We start from the raw sequence: 17,483 nt of genomic DNA on the forward strand, positions 1-17,483 counted from the left end.
AGCCAGCTATATGATTTTCTATCGCCTTCTTCAGTCGGCTATAAGAACTCCTATGGTATTTTGAAACGCAGCTCCTATCGCCAATTTTGACCAGGGAGCTCAAAAAAAGTTCTCAAAGTTAAGGCGAAATGGAGGGGATATCCCACACTATCCTGAGAGTCCGCCTCTACATCAAAACAAACTCTCCATGCAAAGCTAGGGAGCAAATACATTGACAGGGCTGCCACTTTATTTGGGGACTTCAAAACTGAAAACACGGCAACCCTGCTAATGTATTTGCTCCCTATCTTTGCATGGAGGGTTTGTTTTGATGTAGAGGTGGACTCTCAGGGTAGGGTGGGATATTCCCTCCATTTTGGACTCACTTTGAGAGCTTTTTTTGAGCTTGGGAGATAATTTCAGAGAAAATCAGTGGCACTATCTTGTTTCTCGCAAACTTTTACGTGAGAATCACTATAGTCAAATCGCAAAATCCTCACACATGCAACATCTCCATTGTTATCTCCCAAGAGGATCCGGGATGATTTTTGTGATTTTAGCGCATATCCTGCTTTTTAAAAATGCAATAAATAAACATTACTGAACCAGATACCAACTCATTCCTCCACCTTACGTATCACTAGCTCTATTTTTTAAAAAAATATCAGGGGGTACGACCGCACTGACCGCTTCATGGCCCAACCCTCCGAAGCGCTCCGCGTCTCAAGCGTTATGCGTCACACTTAATTTCATATCAAAGAGAAAGATTCGGGTATCACTGGACATCCGAAGTTTTAAAAACCAGTACTAATTGAACCCGTCTATGATTCGCTTGATAGTGACTGAAGAAGTTATTTCTTGCGTGAATAGATTACTAAGGGGTCCGCTCCCTGGCCGTTACGCGGCCCAATCCCTGGGGCGCTGCGCGTCCCCAAACGCTAATTTTTGTTACTAGCGGGCTCTGCTCCCTGGCCCCTGCAAGTCCCTAAAGGCCGCTTCGTGGCCAACGAAATCGTCGATATCGTCCGTTGGCGACTAATGAGTAAATAATTTTAATTGAATAACAAAGCGATGTTTGAAAGAGAAATTTCCCACCAAACAATATTTTTTAATGACTTTCTCCTTACTCAGAGTTTTGATTCATTTTTTGGGAATTCGACCTTGACAGGGTCCACGACTAAAAAAAGGCCTCTGAAAGTAAAAACCCACTCTTTTAAAACTCTGACCTTTGAACTCCCTTTCCTCATTCCGTCCATCGAGCGTCTTAAAAATGATTTCATTAGAATAGAGAGGATTTTGGTCAGGTTTCATTATTGAAATTCAGATCAGCACTTACCAGATGACAAAGATTACCGTATTTTTGTGAATGATCCCACGTCACAAACGGTTGAAGAGTCGGTGTGCTAGATGGCACGGGATAAATTACTGGCGGGTACAGTGCTGAGACGTTCGGTTCCAATCCGAGAATATGTAACCTTCAAAATAAAACGGTGCTTACATCAAATTTACAAAAAATTTGACAGACAATTAATTGACATAATCCTTTTAGATTGGCTATTTTGAGAGTATTTTGAGAGGTGCTCAGAATAAATAGTTTTGGAATCCGCGTGAACCTGGGAGTATGCGAGAATCTTATAGCAACCATACACGTCAATTAATTATTGCTCTTCTTTTTCTCCGATTTGGTATGAAGTGTGTTTCTACATTAGCCATGCCTTTTTATTGTACCAACATCAATGTCTCTCGTCTTAAAGTTTCCTTTTGAAGCTGAATTTTATTCCATTACAGAGTACAATTTTACTCAACATTGAGATTTTCCTCTGATGAGCGTGTAAATGCTTATTCCGAATTGAGACTTATGAGACCCTCCGTAGGGCTGAGCATATAATAAATTGAAGAACACATTTCCTATACATTCTTCCTGAAAATTTTGAGACTCCGTTTTGAGTCACAGCATTATTTCAATCTCACGCAACGAACAGCCACATGAAAAAAGTGACTTGAATTGAGCAGAAACAGTCTTGAATTTGCTGTCAAGCAGAAATTTCTTCTAAATCAAAAAGGGAAGATGCTCATATCAATAGGAAATTTTCTGGACGACGCACAGTGAAAGAACCAGTCTCATCAGTTATGGAGTCAATAGGGAAGGTCGGACACAATTTGGAAACTTTATAAACGCGTATAACTCCGTTTCTATAAAACTTTGAGATTTTAAAAGTGGTTTCACTGGTTTGCTCGTTAAATTTTCTTCAAGGAGCACCCCTTAAAGTTCAAAATGTGGCGAAATGAACATAAAAATTTGCAGTTTTAGTCAACAATTTCATGTCCGACCCCTCTAATTGACTCGATCCACTGTGCGACGTAATTAAGTGACTTTTTTTAGTGGAGCACACTGATTGCCCCACCCTTCAATCATTTCAAGTGGACAAACTCTGAATCATTTAAGAAACATTTGTGCTGGCAGCGTCTTCAGATTTTAGATCTGCTTCTGGTATAGGTCCAAAAAAATAATGGGTCAGTCATAGAACAGTCATAGGGTCGCTGGTCATAGCATTGTGTTTTGATGCTTGACTCTTGTAGACCAGCTAAAAATAATAAGATCCGTCCAAACAGCAACTTTCTACGTTGAATATTATAACCGAGATATCGCGCCTTGAAAAACTCGATTTATGACGCCATCCAATGCGGTAGCACACACCGGTGGATAATGTCAAAAAGCCGACTTTTCAAAGGGCGATATCTCAGTTAATATTCAATGTAGAAAGTTGCCGTTTGGACAGATCTCATTATTTTTAGCTAATCTACAAGAATGGAGCATCAAAACACGATTATGTTACCAGCGGGCTGATCATTGAAATTAATGGGCAAAGCTATAGACAAAGAAGACATACGGAACATGAAGCAGTCCTATTGCTTGAAACTGTTGGTTGTTATAGACTAAGGGGGAAAATGATAGACTAACTACACGGTCTCTCGTGAGTTGCCGTTAGTTACTTTATTACGACCTCATTTGTCTATTGCAACCACCCGCCTCCACCAACAGCATCGCTTTATTTTCAGTTTGTCTTCCTTGTCTACCGCTTTGTCTATCAATTTCAATAATCTGCCCGCAGCGCAACTGGCCCATTAAAAAACAAAAACAACTTCATCACTGGAAAAAAAAACACATTGGATCCAGAGTCCAGACTCTTGAAAACATTGACAAGAAAAAGGATTCTTGATTCATAATCAGATTTAAGCTTAATTAAATCAAAAGAAAATCCGCCCAAATTAAGAGGCTTGGTTCTTGATTCAAGCTTAAATCTGATTGAATCAAGAGTATTTTTTCTTGTCGATGTTTTTAAGAGTCTGGACTGTAGATACAATGTGTTTTTTTCAGTGATCCATTTCTCGTGCAGTCTAGAGTCCCTTTATACTGAGAGTCAAGACAAAACCCCTGCATGGAGTCACAAACGGGAATGAAGATTACACAAATTGAACGTTTTTCGTAATCTTTGATCGGCCCATTCTCAAATTCCTTTCTCCGTTCCCTCTCTCATTCCGTTTGTTCCTTGCCGAACCCGTAATTCCCTGGTCCACTCCAGATTATAATCTTCGCAATCGATGAAAATGTAATCTTTATTCCCGTTTGTGACACTGTGGAGGCCTAAAATTCGGGAACCAATCAGAAATGGATTCACATTGTCGTGACTCTCAGTATAAAGGGACTCTAGTGCAGTCAATTTTCTTGTCGATTACTTACCGCCCAATTGCTTCCAGCAGAAAGATCCGAGCATCAGGGGAAGTTTTGTTGGTGAGGGGGACGTTGCTGACTGAATTCCGGACCGCCCGTTTGAGAATGGCCTGGAGCAAGCCGTGCGGAGCTATTTCGATCAGAATCGCATCTTTTGGGACCGATTTGAGGACCCGCGCAAAGAGCACAGGACTGAGTAAATTGTTAGTGTGGTACTCTGGAGAGCTGTATGATGCAAGATCAGTATTCCATTTACTTTTTGGCACGGATGTGCTGATCCATTTCCGGGATAGTTTCTTCTTTTCTGGGAGGACCTGCAAGATCAATACGATACGTCGGATGATTTCTGCGAGTGTTATAGCTAACGTTATAGCTGCGTAAGTTATAGCTGAGCTAAAACTTATTTCTCCAAAACCCGGAACTCTCCCCCCCCCCCCCCCCAAATCAGGGCTTCTATTATGTTTTTATTTTGATTTGGATAAGAGAGCGAGAGACACAATAGCCCGAATGTAGACAACAATAAAAACACACTAAAATACAAAAAACAAATGGGTATACAAGGCTAGAGGAGACATAAAACAACCAGGAAGTTTCGGGCCAATTACATGCTTCCAGGACTTTATGTCCACCTACCTTCCGTCCATTAAATAAATATCCACCGATATTTATGTTCACTAAACGTCAAGTCCACTCTTTATTAAGTCCACATGATTTAATGTCCAACCATGAATATGTCCAAAATTGTCCAAATTGTGGACATGTTATGTCCATATTTTTTTCTTCTCATTCAAATGACAGGAACCACCTCAAAAATAAATGCTTACTACTACTAGTTAGTTAGTTAGTATATTTTAAGACGTTCAACGTCACAGACTATTAACGTCTTCACAGAGAATTTTGAAAATGGGAGTATATACGAAAATTTAGATTTTTAAATTAAGAGAGGTGAAGAGTTCCTTCATTCTTAAAAGCATTTCCTTCATGAATCAAGTCATGGAAGAGAACAGACTCTAAGAGCAGATAAAAACATATGTTCATGTGTACACTGTACGGATATGATAAGATGGAAACCAAAGCGGGAGCCTAGGAAACGCTCCAATGCCAAATTAAACATTTTTCAGTAACAGATGCAGTCAAAATTGAAAGTCCTCTTTAACTAGTTATTTCGTGCGCCTTCAATCTCTTAGTATACTGTGCAACGCCTCTGACGCGAAATAGTTGCTTAAAGCGTTGCGGCGCGGCAGGCAACCAGCGTGACACGCGCATGGGCGCCTACAAACCTAACGGGATACTTCACGCGTTGCGCAAAGCGTGAAGTATCCCGTTAGGTTTGTAGGCGCCAGTGCGCGTTCTGCGCTGCTAACACGCTGCTCCGCTCTGTGTTAGGCTCTAATATTTAAACTCTCGGAGTCAGCGTTTTTCAACTCATGATTTTGAAATGTTTGCACTCTCTGCATTGATTATTCTCTTTTAAACTGACGAAAAAGAAATATGTACTACTGGAAAATGTGTTTTTTGTAAATATAATGGTGGTTCCGTGTCAAATTTAATGATTTCCAAATCATTCAAATTTATTCTTTTATGTTTTTTTTTATTGTGCTGCAGCGTGGTGTAAGCGCAACTAAACGCTCAAAATTGGACGTATTTGACTCAAGAAGGTCGATGTACAAATAAGTTATAAACAAAAAATTGCGTGCTTCTTAGTTTTTTTCCTCTTTTATTAATTTTTGTGTAGTTTCTTTCATCACAACTACGGCTCATTGAGATTCATATCGATGCCATTGCTTGGACAAGATTTTACAAATATTTACCACGTTTTAAAAATGTAAATGTTTTTAAAATGAAATAATCAATTTCATTACAGAAAAAAAGAATGTACATTTAAGGCACATTTTAAATCGGAAATTTCAAGGATAGAAAAAACCAAGTATTTACCAAAGCCAATTTGAAAAGATGAATCAAAAGAAGAAATTAACTATTCATTTAAAATATGAGTTACGATAACATCACCTCATTCTCTCTTAATTTTCTCATTTCGATATTGTCAATATAATTTTACACACGGACTAAAATATGACGCTTGAATTTGATTTTAGTGGACTTTACATTTGTGGACTAAACTTAGTGGACGTTTAAGTAATGGACTTAACAATAGTGTGGGCTTTAGAACTGTGGACGTAAAAATTGTGGACGAAAAGTCTGTGGACGAAAAAAAGGGGACATAAAGTCCGTGTACCAATTACATGCCCATTCTCAACTGGAACAGAAGCTAGAAAATGTAAAAATTAAAACGAGAAAATGAGCATGCAACTGACCGAGGTAGGAATCAGTGCAAACTGAAAAACAGAGCAAAGATGGACAGATGTATTTCGTTGGTCGTCAAAAAAGACAGAAAAAATGCAAAATATTAGTACTAAAAGAAGTTTGCGTACCTAATCTAGTGAGTTAAGAATGTGAGGATATCATGCCTACTCGAAATGCTAATGAATGAAAAAAAAAAATATATAAGAAAAAATAAATGCACTTGCCTAAATCCGGCTCTGGATATATTGCATAAATTGTGAAATGTGAAAGTACAGTTTTATAATTGTCTTTTTTTTAAATGCGAGAGGGAAGATATGCGTGCTTAAAAGAATATACCTACTACTTTGAATTAAAAAGTGAATTTGAAGAGATCCTGGATCGCCTTCAGATGAAAAGTTGAAACCGTGACTCACCTCTCTCAAGTACTTCAGTAAAAGAGGGCCGGCAGGTTGTATGTATCTAGAGTGGTATGCAATGTTGCCAACATTAACCGCCTTGGCGAAAATCCCTTTCGAATGAAGTTCCGCCACGAATTTTTCAACGTCTTTCACAGGGCCCGACAAGGTGCAGCTTGTGTCCGAGTTTAAACAGGCAATGTCAATAGATTCCGGTAGGAGTTTGGCAATGTCCGCTGATCCCTTTCCTAATTAAATGAGAAATGTGTGTAATTATTTTATGGGCTCAAAAGCCTTTGTCACAAACGAAAATTTAAGTATCAATCAATGTATAATACTACACCCGACAAAGGAATACAATTGTAGGGACCAGTGAGTGATCGATATTTCCCCTCTTGACGCTACGGTAAAGAATCGATTGTTAGGGTGAACATTCCGCTGTACCCTTTTCAAAAGCTCAAAAAAGCTCTCAAAGTTATGGCCGTAATAGCGGGGATACCCTGCGCTTCCCTAAGAGTCCACCTCTATGTATCAACGCAAACTCTCCATGTAAAGATATAGGGAGCGAATACATTAACAAGGTTGCCAATTTATTGGGAGACTCCAAAATTGAAAGCACGGCAAGCCTGCTTATGTATCATTGCATGAAGAGTCTGTCTTGATGTAAAGGTGGACTCTCGGGGTAGCGTGGGATGGGATATCCCCTCTATTACAGCCTCAACTTTGAGAGCTTTTTTTGAGCTTTGGAGTTTGTTTAAGAGAAAACAAGAGGCAGTGTCGTATTTCTCGTAAGATTTTATAAATGTCAAAGGCAGTTTGTTAAATCAGGCATTTTATCAAATGCCTAGGCCGGTAGTCAAATTTTGACAGTTTACGGAATTCTGTAAAATGGCGAGGCGAGGAGTTCACGGGTTTTCAATATTTTGGGAGGAATAACTCTTCAAATCTACGAACTCTCCTTGTTCCTTCCTTTTTACATGACTTTAGTACATTTAAATGTTAAAATTGTAAAAATTCCATGTTTTATGACTCGAGCTGAAAATTTCGTGATAAATGTGCATTCAGGATAAAAATCGTTAAAATCTATTAAAATCGTTTAAAATACTATATTATGCTGCATATGTTTACAGAGAATTCTTTCTTACAGGAGCTACGAATTATTTTGTCCAAAATTAGGGTAAAAAGTCAAAATTTCAATCTAAGTAAGAATATTTGACTATTTGCCTTCGACGTATAGAAATCAGTGCATAGACCGCAAATTCCTGACACGTGCAAGATCTCAATTAGTTACAAAACTCAAAATCTAAAAAGAAAAATTTAAGCGTCGTAATTAATTTAGGCATCTCCGAGGCAAGGGATTGAAGTACATGCAAAGACGCGAGTTGAAGATTTGACAAAAAACTGTCACTGTCAATCTTACCTATGGCAGCCATCATCCCTTTGATGAGAGGTGCTTCGTTTGATGCTCTTCCACGACTGTATGATGCCAGGATAGTTTCTTCCAAAGTCATACAGTTGTCGGCGTTTGCACACGCCAATTCTCCCAAAGAATGACCGATCATTCGGTCCGGCTCTAATCCCAAGGCTTTCAGCAATTCAATCAACCCGAGCTGAAATTTTAAACAATTTTTTTTTATTCACTGAAGTTTTAGCGCTCGTAGCAATAGACTACTGGACAATATAAGAATTAAACTTCTTTGAGGCCTTTTTTGTATCAAATTCACCTAGAACAAATTAGACCAATCGAAAACCTCCAAAATTCACCATTAGGTTCAAAATTTGACCGAGTTCATCGGAAAGGAACCAACCCAAATTTTCGAAAAAATTAAGTTATAATATGGTTTTTGAGTTCCCTTAGTTGTATATTTTCTTCTGCCAGAAATTCAAAGTCGAAAAAAAAAAATATTATTCTGTGAAAAGAGGGGTTAAAGTTTTCTTTCTACATTGAGTCCTATGAAAAAATACAACTTCAAACCTCTTTTTCTCAGTTTCAATTTGATGTGGGTTCTTTCCTCTCTGATGAACTCGGTCTAATTGAGGGGCTTGGAGGACAAGGTGCATATTGGTGCAATTTTTGTAAAGATTGAGCTGTTAATAATTTTAAGTAAAACTAGACTTAATATATATTCTGTGAAAAGTTCGTTCCCAAATTCCATTGATAAAGCATTAAAGTCAGTTTGAAGTTTCTTTTCTCCGTAAGGATTCGTGTAATTTCGAAACTTTAAACACGTATTTCCTGAAATTGCAAAAACTGCACTTAAGCGCCTTTTCCTCCAAGTCCGTCAATTAACGTTCATCGCTCACTCATACTTCTTGCTCATAAAAAAACCAAAATCAACGCCATTCTAATCGAGCATTGCAATGAATTTCAACTATTCGGGAAACAATAATCAGTATATGGAACGATGGTCAAAGTGCAAAATCACGCAACGTTGAGGATTTCCTGTCGTACTTTAGTTTATTTTTGGCAAACTTGCAGTCAACGCCATATTTTGAAAACTTACTTGACTTTTTCTACGTGTTAGCAGAACATCCTGAATAAACATAAAGTTGACTTACTTCTCTTCCAAAATACATATATTAAATGGGAGCGGAAATTTTGAAACATCGTAATGCAGATAAGTGGTTTCGGACTTTGACCATCGATAAACATATTAAAAGCTGAGGAAAACGGCAAGGGGCCTAGTTTGTTGAAATTAAGTTGTAAATGTTCACCAGTGACGAGACGTGAATGATCGATTATTATCGATATTTTCCCGTTTGAAGCTACGGAGAAGAATCGATAATGGAGGTGTTCGTTACGAACACCCTGTTTATCGACCCTTTTCCATAGGTTTAAGCGGCAGATCAATCGATGTATCGTAAATCACGCCACGCTACTGATGTTTACCTGTACTGCCGTGATGCCGACGAAGGAGTTGGTTATATCATCGAATATGTGTTCATCATCGGTGGTTAAAATGTAATTGATGTCAATACCGTAAGGAGCAAGAACCTTGTCACATCTTTCGATGACGTCACGGAAAATCGAGAAGTGCATCAGCTGGATCCCCATGCCATTGAATTGCGAGCCCATTCCGCTGAACACCCACCATATCGGTCTCCGAGGACTATCCGTCCTCTGAAAATGGGGAAGAGGAAAAATTTATTACTACCGAAAAGTGTTTCCAAGAAAAGTCTTAAAACGGCGCACCACACGTTGCCGCGCGTAGCGCGCACTGCTTCAGTGCTTCATACACAAGAGTGTCAAGCGAGACAGGAGCGCCTTCCATTGTCTCATACGCAACACGCGTGTTCGCAGAGTACTAACAGTTGCATCAAGGCGTCGACATCAACAATATTGAACGCGTTGCTAATGTTGACTGAATAAAAGCCCCGTCTGATTTTACATGAGAGTCGTTTATTTCACGGAGCACAATTCTGTCGGTTCACCTTGCTCGGGGATTCAGACTTTTGTCGAAACAACGATCTGACGATCGGTAGTGAGACTGCATAGAGTACATAGAGTCGTAATGTAAGTGGGAGAGCTGGCGCTCTTAGACTTGTCTTAGACGGTGACGAATATTGAAAATTTTCACTGAATTTTTCTAGTTGGAACAAAAAATTACTTAAAATTAGAGAATTTTATCCAGGAGGATCTAAATGTATTCACCTCAGATTTGGCTCGGTCTTTAGTGGCGTCCGATGATACGATTTTGTATCCCCTGTGCAGATGCTGGGGTAAATTTTGTCTGAACACACCATTCAACAAATCTGCGAATTCTCTGGTGACGGTCATGGACTTTGTTTGCTCCAAAATTGTATTGATACCATTTTCAGATCGGGCGGACATCACCAGCAGTTGGGGGAGTTCCTTTGTGATTCTGGTGGGTGGCGTTTTGCTGCAAAAGGACACAGAACGTTCCGATTAGTCTCACCTCACAAAATTTAAAAGAAAGAAGAAATTAATATATCGCTCATTTTAATGTTGAAAAAAAAAGCGTTGGTTGCTGTGCTACGAGTTTCACTTTTTTATAGACCTGAAGCATATAGTAAAAGCAAATATACCGGCTCCTAAGGTGCTCATTTTGTCCACGCGAGTTTTTAAAAGCTAACGCGCTGAAACTATAAGAACGATTTATATCATGCATGTTTGAATTTCGCCTCGAACAATCTTTCATTTGAAATGGTTTCACTGAAATTGGATCACAGCTTACTTACCTAGAATTCTTACGTAAAAGCAGGTGCCCGAAGTGCCCACCAATTCCAATGACATTTACCGCAACAAACTCACTATCCATTGCCGTTGAGCTTGTGACAACCTGTGAAAACAATTTAATTAATTCGAGCCAAAAACTTAGTATATCCAAAATGTTAATTCTCTAAATGCTTTCAAATACGTATAAAAACAACGGCTAATAGATTCCAACTTATATTTGACCATCAGAAATCCATTTTATCCTCTTGAGTCCCCGGGGTAAGACGTTTTGCCACTTTATTTTAGTAATACCAGAGACTCGGTGGCAAATCGACTCATTTCAAGCTCAAAAGGGAAATTAATTTTTTTGCGATTTTTGACGATGCGAAAAGTGAAAACGGCAGAGATTAACATGGACTCAGGACTGAAGCACTATTAAAATTACGAAATCTCTGGGTCTCTGGAGGATATTGCTGGATTGTCAAGTGGTGTTTTTTTTTTTTTTTTTTTTTTTTTTTTTTTTTTTTTTCCAAACAATTATTTTATTTGTTAAATGACAGAGTAGAATGATACGTGACAGGGTATCACCTGAAGGCCTAAGTTTACATATTATTAGTTTTTAAAGATTGTCAAGTGGTGTTAACCATGCGTAATGCGTATAGTTATGACGCATGTCCAACACTATTAGACATCCGGAGCTACCATAGGTTCCCTGATTATCAAATTAAGTTCGGGATCTAATGACCGATGCCATTCTTTTTTCTGGGGAAATTGAGTAGCATGCCTTTAAACTGCAGAGTGTAAGAATATTAAAAAGTGGATACCGATATACATACATTTAATCCCTACTCCTCATCCGGCTAAACGAAGTCGATGTGAATTTCATGTGCATTTTACGTCGAGTTTTAGATCATTCAAACATGAAACTTCACACCTCATGGATGTCGTAGTGGAAAAAATCTGGATTTGAGTCAATCCAGGTGTACGGCGACATCGCGAGGAGTACATTTTACTATAAAAGAAAAATAAATTCATTAATTTCTCGATACCATGTCACATCGAGTTGTAAATCCCCTGCTATCAAGATAGCTATACATACGTGGGGCTATGATGGTGCCGATTGATGCCGCAACGGTGACCTCCGATGGAAAAGATTAAAAGAACATATCATCATTAAATCGTTTTTAATATCGCACTGAATGAAGTGAATAAAGACGTTCGTATCTGAAGTGAATAAAGACGTGTCTGTGCTTTGATTTCCAAATTTTGGAGGATAGAATCTTCGGTAAGTGGTGACCAGAGATTTGGTAACATTTCGAATGGCGCTCTGCTCAGAAAAACAGGAGTATAGTAGTAGTAAAATAATTTTATTTTAAAGCGGTGCTTTAGCATCTAAGGCCATTTACACCTCTAAAGAGGGCAGTAACAGTAATAAATTTACATGGAAATATCAGTAAAAATACAAAAGGGTTGAGGAGAAAGGTTAAATTTTGAGATTAGTGGAGCGCATAAATTCAAAAAGTTTCACAGGATGAGTATTCAGAAGTAAATTTTTAAGAGAGGGTAAGGGGTAGGGAAAAAAACGTTTTCGGATATCTTTATAAAGTGGGCAACTTATAAGGACGTGATCTACCGTTAAGGGGGAATTTGGACAAGAAGTGCAAGCAGGACGGTTTGATTGGGTCATCAAATAGCTATGGGAAAAATTTGTGTGACCAATTCTCAGTCTAGTTTGGACTACTTGTTGAAGTCGAGTCAAATGAAAGTTTTCGGATGAAGGTGAAGTAGGCAATGCAGGGGGGAAAACAGGAGTAATCTCTCTAAGAAAAACATACGACGACGAAACTTCCAATCCATGTATCTCGGTTTTTGACGTTGCAGACTTCCTGTCGTACTTTATTATTTTAGTAGAAAACTACTTTAGATCAATGCTTAAACACTTCCATGATTTTTCTCCTCTGCATGAAGAAAATTCCGTAAAATCTTCGCGGAACTTTTTTGATTTGTTCTCTCTTAAAAAAATAAAAATAAAATGGGAGTGAAGATTTGCAATCACCGCAAACGAGATACGTAGCCAGGTAGTTTCACCGTCAATATCTCGATCCCTGCGTTACATAATTCTCTGTTATCTCTTTATTCTTTTCTTTTTTGAGAGAGAGAGGGGGAGAGAGGGAGGGGGTAGGGGAGGGAGAGGGGGAGGGAGGGGGAGGGAGAGAGAGAGAGATTTTCTAAGGTTTTTTAAGGTTACGTGGCAAAGTCATACAAATTAAAATAATGGTATAGTCGATCGTCTTTTAAAGCGAGTGAAAATTAAAAGTCGATTGACAAATTGTCTCTCAATTTGTAAAGCACGACGGTGTCTTTTTAAGTGTAACCTAGTTTGTCCGACGGTTTTCCTTCTAAAATTGCCCTAAAAAACCATTAAAATTTTGGAAAATTTTCCTGGTTTCCTTCCCAGAAATTCTCTAGAAGATAGAATTACCATTAAGCCTTAAACGACTCACCTTGAGTCCTTTCAGTGATAGTTCTGGGATGGGAGAATCACAGTGAATAGTTGGTGGGATTCTCGATTTGTTGAGGGCGATCAGCGCTTTGACCATGCCGGCACCGCAAGCTGCCGATTGGGCATGCCCCATGTTCGATTTCACCGACCCAATCAACATAGGCTCTTTTCGGTTTCGACAGAAAATCTCCGATATCACGTCTACTTCCTCTAGGTCCTGCTCCTGTGGGAGGAAAAACAATCAGGGACATGATTTTTGGGAGGATGATGGAATCGGGCAGTGCACTGAAAAAAAAAATCTCGGTGTATTTACTAAGAAAAGGGTAAAATTACCAAGAATTTAGGGTTCTACTTGATCCCAGTTTTTTCTTGGTAAAATTACCATTTATGGAATTGGTAATTTTACCGAGAATCTCGGTAAAATTATTGACTTTCTCGGTAATTTTACTGGACCCCGGTAAAAACGCCAATATTTTTTATCGACTGTGGTAGAATTACCGAGATAAAATGGCAAAGTTACCGGGAATTGATTACCAATAAAAGTGGTATTCTTACCTGAAAAAAAACAGTAAAAATACCGGTTTTTAGGTAAGCTTGCCAGTCTGTCTTCGTAAAATTACCAATAATTGGTAAAAAAAAGTGAGATGGTAAAGGTACCCACGGACCTTGGTAAAAACGCCGAGAATTTTTTTTCAGTGTGGCGAGGCGCTAATGATCGATTATCGATATTTCCCCGTTTGAAGCTGTGGTAAAGAATAGATTTTAAAGTTACCCCGTTTATCGATCCTTTCCCATAAGTTTAATTGGCAGATCAATCGATATATCGCAAAGCACGCTGTGCCACTGGAGTCGGAGTTTTTTGGTTGAAACTCGCGTAAAGGACCATTTCAGTGTTGCCTTTTGTGCCGCACAGTGGATCGAGTCAGTGAGATAAGTCGGTCATGAATTGTTTGATTAAAACTGCAAATTTTGATGTTTTTTTCGTCACATTTTAGACAATACGGGGTGTCTTTCGAAGAAAATTTTAAGAGGAAACCAATGAAACCATATTTAGAACCTTAAAGTTTTGTATAAACGGAGTTATAAGCGTTTAAAGTTTCCAAACTTTGTCCGACCTCTCCCATTGACTCGATCCACTGTGCGCCGTTGCTATCTACAGGCATGTCGTCGTTTCCCGGATGAAGGGATGCAACTCCATTCCAAAGTTGCCAAATTGACTCAAACAATTTAATAGTTAACAAAAATATACACTACACATGCGCTATGTTTTTCCAAAATATTTCCGATTTTCTCATGGGATCAGAAGGAAAATCAGAGAAATTTTCAATTTGAAATGCCCAAGATTTTCTCTGTAAGAATTAAAGTTGCGAAGAGAAATTTGGCAACACTGAAATGTAGTTAAGTTCTTTCGAGAGGGAAACGTCGATGTGGCCCTTGGTTCCTAAAAAAAGTTTCCTATCTCTTTTGCTCTCTTTTGATCTCTGAGTTGCCATCTAATTTTGATTCTGAAAAACGTATGATTCTCACAAATCACAAATTTTTTATCTCGAACTTTGTGTGGATTTGATATTTTTGTACGATTTTAACCGCAAAAAAGTCTTCAAAATACATTCAGACAATTAAATTTGGACTTTGAAAATAGATAGCTATACTCTGAGGTCAAGTGAGAGCAAGAGAAATAGATCACTGTTGGAATGAGGGAAAGGTCACTCCGTCGTCACTCTGCTTATAATCGACGGAAGCACAAGCGGCCTCCTTGAATTGTCATGTCGGAGCACAATATTCATGAGGGAGCGAAGACCTGATACAATAGTTGCGACTTTTCCGTAGCTTCATTTGCATGACACCTAAATGAAGGAGCGCTCAGTGTCACAACGAACACTTCTAGGGATCTCACTAGTTACTTGCATCGACTATCCACTGCTAAAGATCTTACTCTTGTGACAAATTTGCGTGACTAATAGTAAATATTATCATATTCTTTTTCAGTGTTTACTTCATTATTCAAAAATTTATACTTTAAGCTTGTACTTTACCCTAAATTGCAGGATCAGTACTTTTCTCTTAGGGCTACCTGATCCTACAATGTAGGGTAAAGTACAAGCTTAATGTAGAAATTTTTGAATTATTAAGTAAACACCGAAACAAAGTATGGTAACATTTACTATTAGTCTACTAGAATTTTTACACAGTGATAATAGTTAGTGAAAATAAACACACTGAAAAAAAATTCTCGGCTTTTTACCAAGGTCCGTTGGTGCCTTTACCATCTCACTTTTTTTTACCAATTATTGGTAATTTGACCAAGACAGACTGGTAAGCTTACCTAAAAACCGGTATTTTTCCTGTTTTTTTCAGGTAAGAATACCACTTTTATTGGTAATCGATTCTCGGTAATTCTACCACAGTCGATAAAAAATATTGGCGTTTTTACCAAAGTCCAGTAAAATTACCGAGAAAGTTCAATAATTTTACCGAGATTTCTCGGTAAAATTTCCAATTCCATAAATGGTAATTTTACCAAGAAAAAACTGGGATCAAATAGAACCCTGAATTCTTGGTAATTTTACTCTTTTCTTAGTAAATACACCGAGATATTTTTTTTCAGTGCAGACTTATGGTCGTACTCACCAGAACTCTGCTGACTTTTAATATGACAAATGCTACCATAGAGTCTCGTATTTATTACCACACTCGTATCACTGCGTCAGAGTATGGTAAAATATACCATATTTTTTCAGTGAATGAATCACGTAAGTATACAGCAGGGGATTTCAAATAAACTTACTTTAATTCCCGAGCCATCCGCCTCTATGTACCCTATAGATTCAGGGTCTACGTTCCATTCAGCGTAGAGTTGTCGCAGCATCTCCTTCGCAGGTTGTCCGTCAAAATCGAGCAAACCACCCTTTTTGTTGCCGAAGTATCTGTAATCGGCGCCGATTATGGTGGCCCAATTTCGTCGCGCATCGGTCGCTCTTTGCAAGAAAAACGCCGCACAGCAATCGCTCACAGCGTATCCTTGAGCTGAAATATTAAAGTGGGTAATTTTATTTGCGAAATAAACACATATTTTGTGGGGATATGCTCATTGGATGTTTTGTCGCATAATGGAGATGTTGCATGTGTGAGGGTATTGCGATTTGACCATTGTTTCTCATATAAAAGTTCGCGAGAAACACGATGGTGCCACTGGTTTTCTCTGAAATCATCTCCCAAGCTCAAAAAAAGCTCTCAAAGTGAGGCCAAAATGGAGGGGATATCCCACCCTACCCTGAGAATCCACCTCTACATCAAAGCAAACTCTCCATGCCAAGATAGGGAGCAATAGAGTACCTATATTGAGAGAGTATGGCCACTGGGGTTACCACCTCCGATTGGCTAAGCCGTATTAGGCTAAATGGAGCCCTTAGGACCCAAAAATGGCGGACGCCATAAATTAATGTAATGCAAAATGACTCAAAATGTAGTTTTCTTTGCTTATCGTAACGAGAAATTTACTCAAATGCACTATTGCGACATCTTTACATATTTTTAAGACTAATCGTGTGCAATTTTTGAGAAAAATTATCTTAGATGTAGTAAGGTTGGCAGCAAGTGCGGTTGGTGATAACCGTCAAAAGTTGGCAATGACCCCCCTCCCATCCACAAAAACCAAAACAAAGCACCGCCATTTTTGGGTCCTAAGCCTCTCCATGGGGCCCAGTGGCCATACTCTCTCAATATAGGTACTCTAGGGAGCAAATACAGTAGCAGGGTTGCCACTTTATTTGGGGACTCCAAAACTGAAAACAAAGCAACCCTGCTAATGTATTTGCTCCCTATCTTTGCATGGAGAGTTTGTTTTGATGTAGAGGTGGATTCTTAGGGTAGGGTGGGATATCCCCTCCATTTTGGCCTCACTTGGTGAGCTTTTTTTGAGCTTGGGAGATGATCTCAGAGAAAACCAGTGGCAACATCGTGTTTCTCGCGAACTTTTACATAAGAATCAATGGTCAAATCATAAATCCCTCACACATGCAACATCTCCATTCTGGAAACTTCTCTTGCGGGAAAGAGCCTAGGTATAAAAAAAGTGCCCCTTCTCTGGAGACGAGGGGATATCCTTCTAAACTATCCCGAACAAAACGACATGATGAGACAATCCTTCGATGGTAGTTTTTGCCAATGGCGATTCATCTTGCCATTTATTCGTACCGACGCACAGTGCGACACCCTTATGGATGATGCGGACAAAAATCCGTAAAAGACACTTAACTTTAAATTAGCACTAACATAGAAAAACCCTTTGGCACTATCAAAGTAAAACAATCGAGGATTAAGAAAATGTTGTATTTTAGGATTGTCTGCGTATTTTTCGAGAGAGGTTCATTTGAAGTTGGCAACCTCGAA

At 38.7% G+C, this 17,483-nt stretch overlaps 1 protein-coding gene across 1 annotated transcript in view; it reads right to left on the reverse strand.

The window, feature by feature from the left end:
- The window catches only part of LOC109034713 (fatty acid synthase), a 56,332-nt gene that overhangs the window by 26,462 nt on the left and 12,387 nt on the right, over positions 1–17,483 (reverse strand). The window contains exons 7-15 of the mRNA XM_072304123.1: positions 15,880–16,118; positions 13,093–13,314; positions 10,612–10,712; positions 10,064–10,292; positions 9,302–9,532; positions 7,832–8,021; positions 6,430–6,659; positions 3,722–4,026; positions 1,316–1,454 (exon numbers count right to left, since the gene is read on the reverse strand). Coding sequence (XP_072160224.1) covers positions 1,316–1,454; positions 3,722–4,026; positions 6,430–6,659; positions 7,832–8,021; positions 9,302–9,532; positions 10,064–10,292; positions 10,612–10,712; positions 13,093–13,314; positions 15,880–16,118 — 1,886 coding nt within the window. The remainder of the gene's footprint in view (positions 1–1,315; positions 1,455–3,721; positions 4,027–6,429; positions 6,660–7,831; positions 8,022–9,301; positions 9,533–10,063; positions 10,293–10,611; positions 10,713–13,092; positions 13,315–15,879; positions 16,119–17,483) is intronic.

Source organism: Bemisia tabaci, chromosome 9 (genome assembly GCF_918797505.1).
Source record: "Bemisia tabaci chromosome 9, PGI_BMITA_v3".
Lineage (NCBI taxonomy): Eukaryota > Metazoa > Arthropoda > Insecta > Hemiptera > Aleyrodidae > Bemisia > Bemisia tabaci.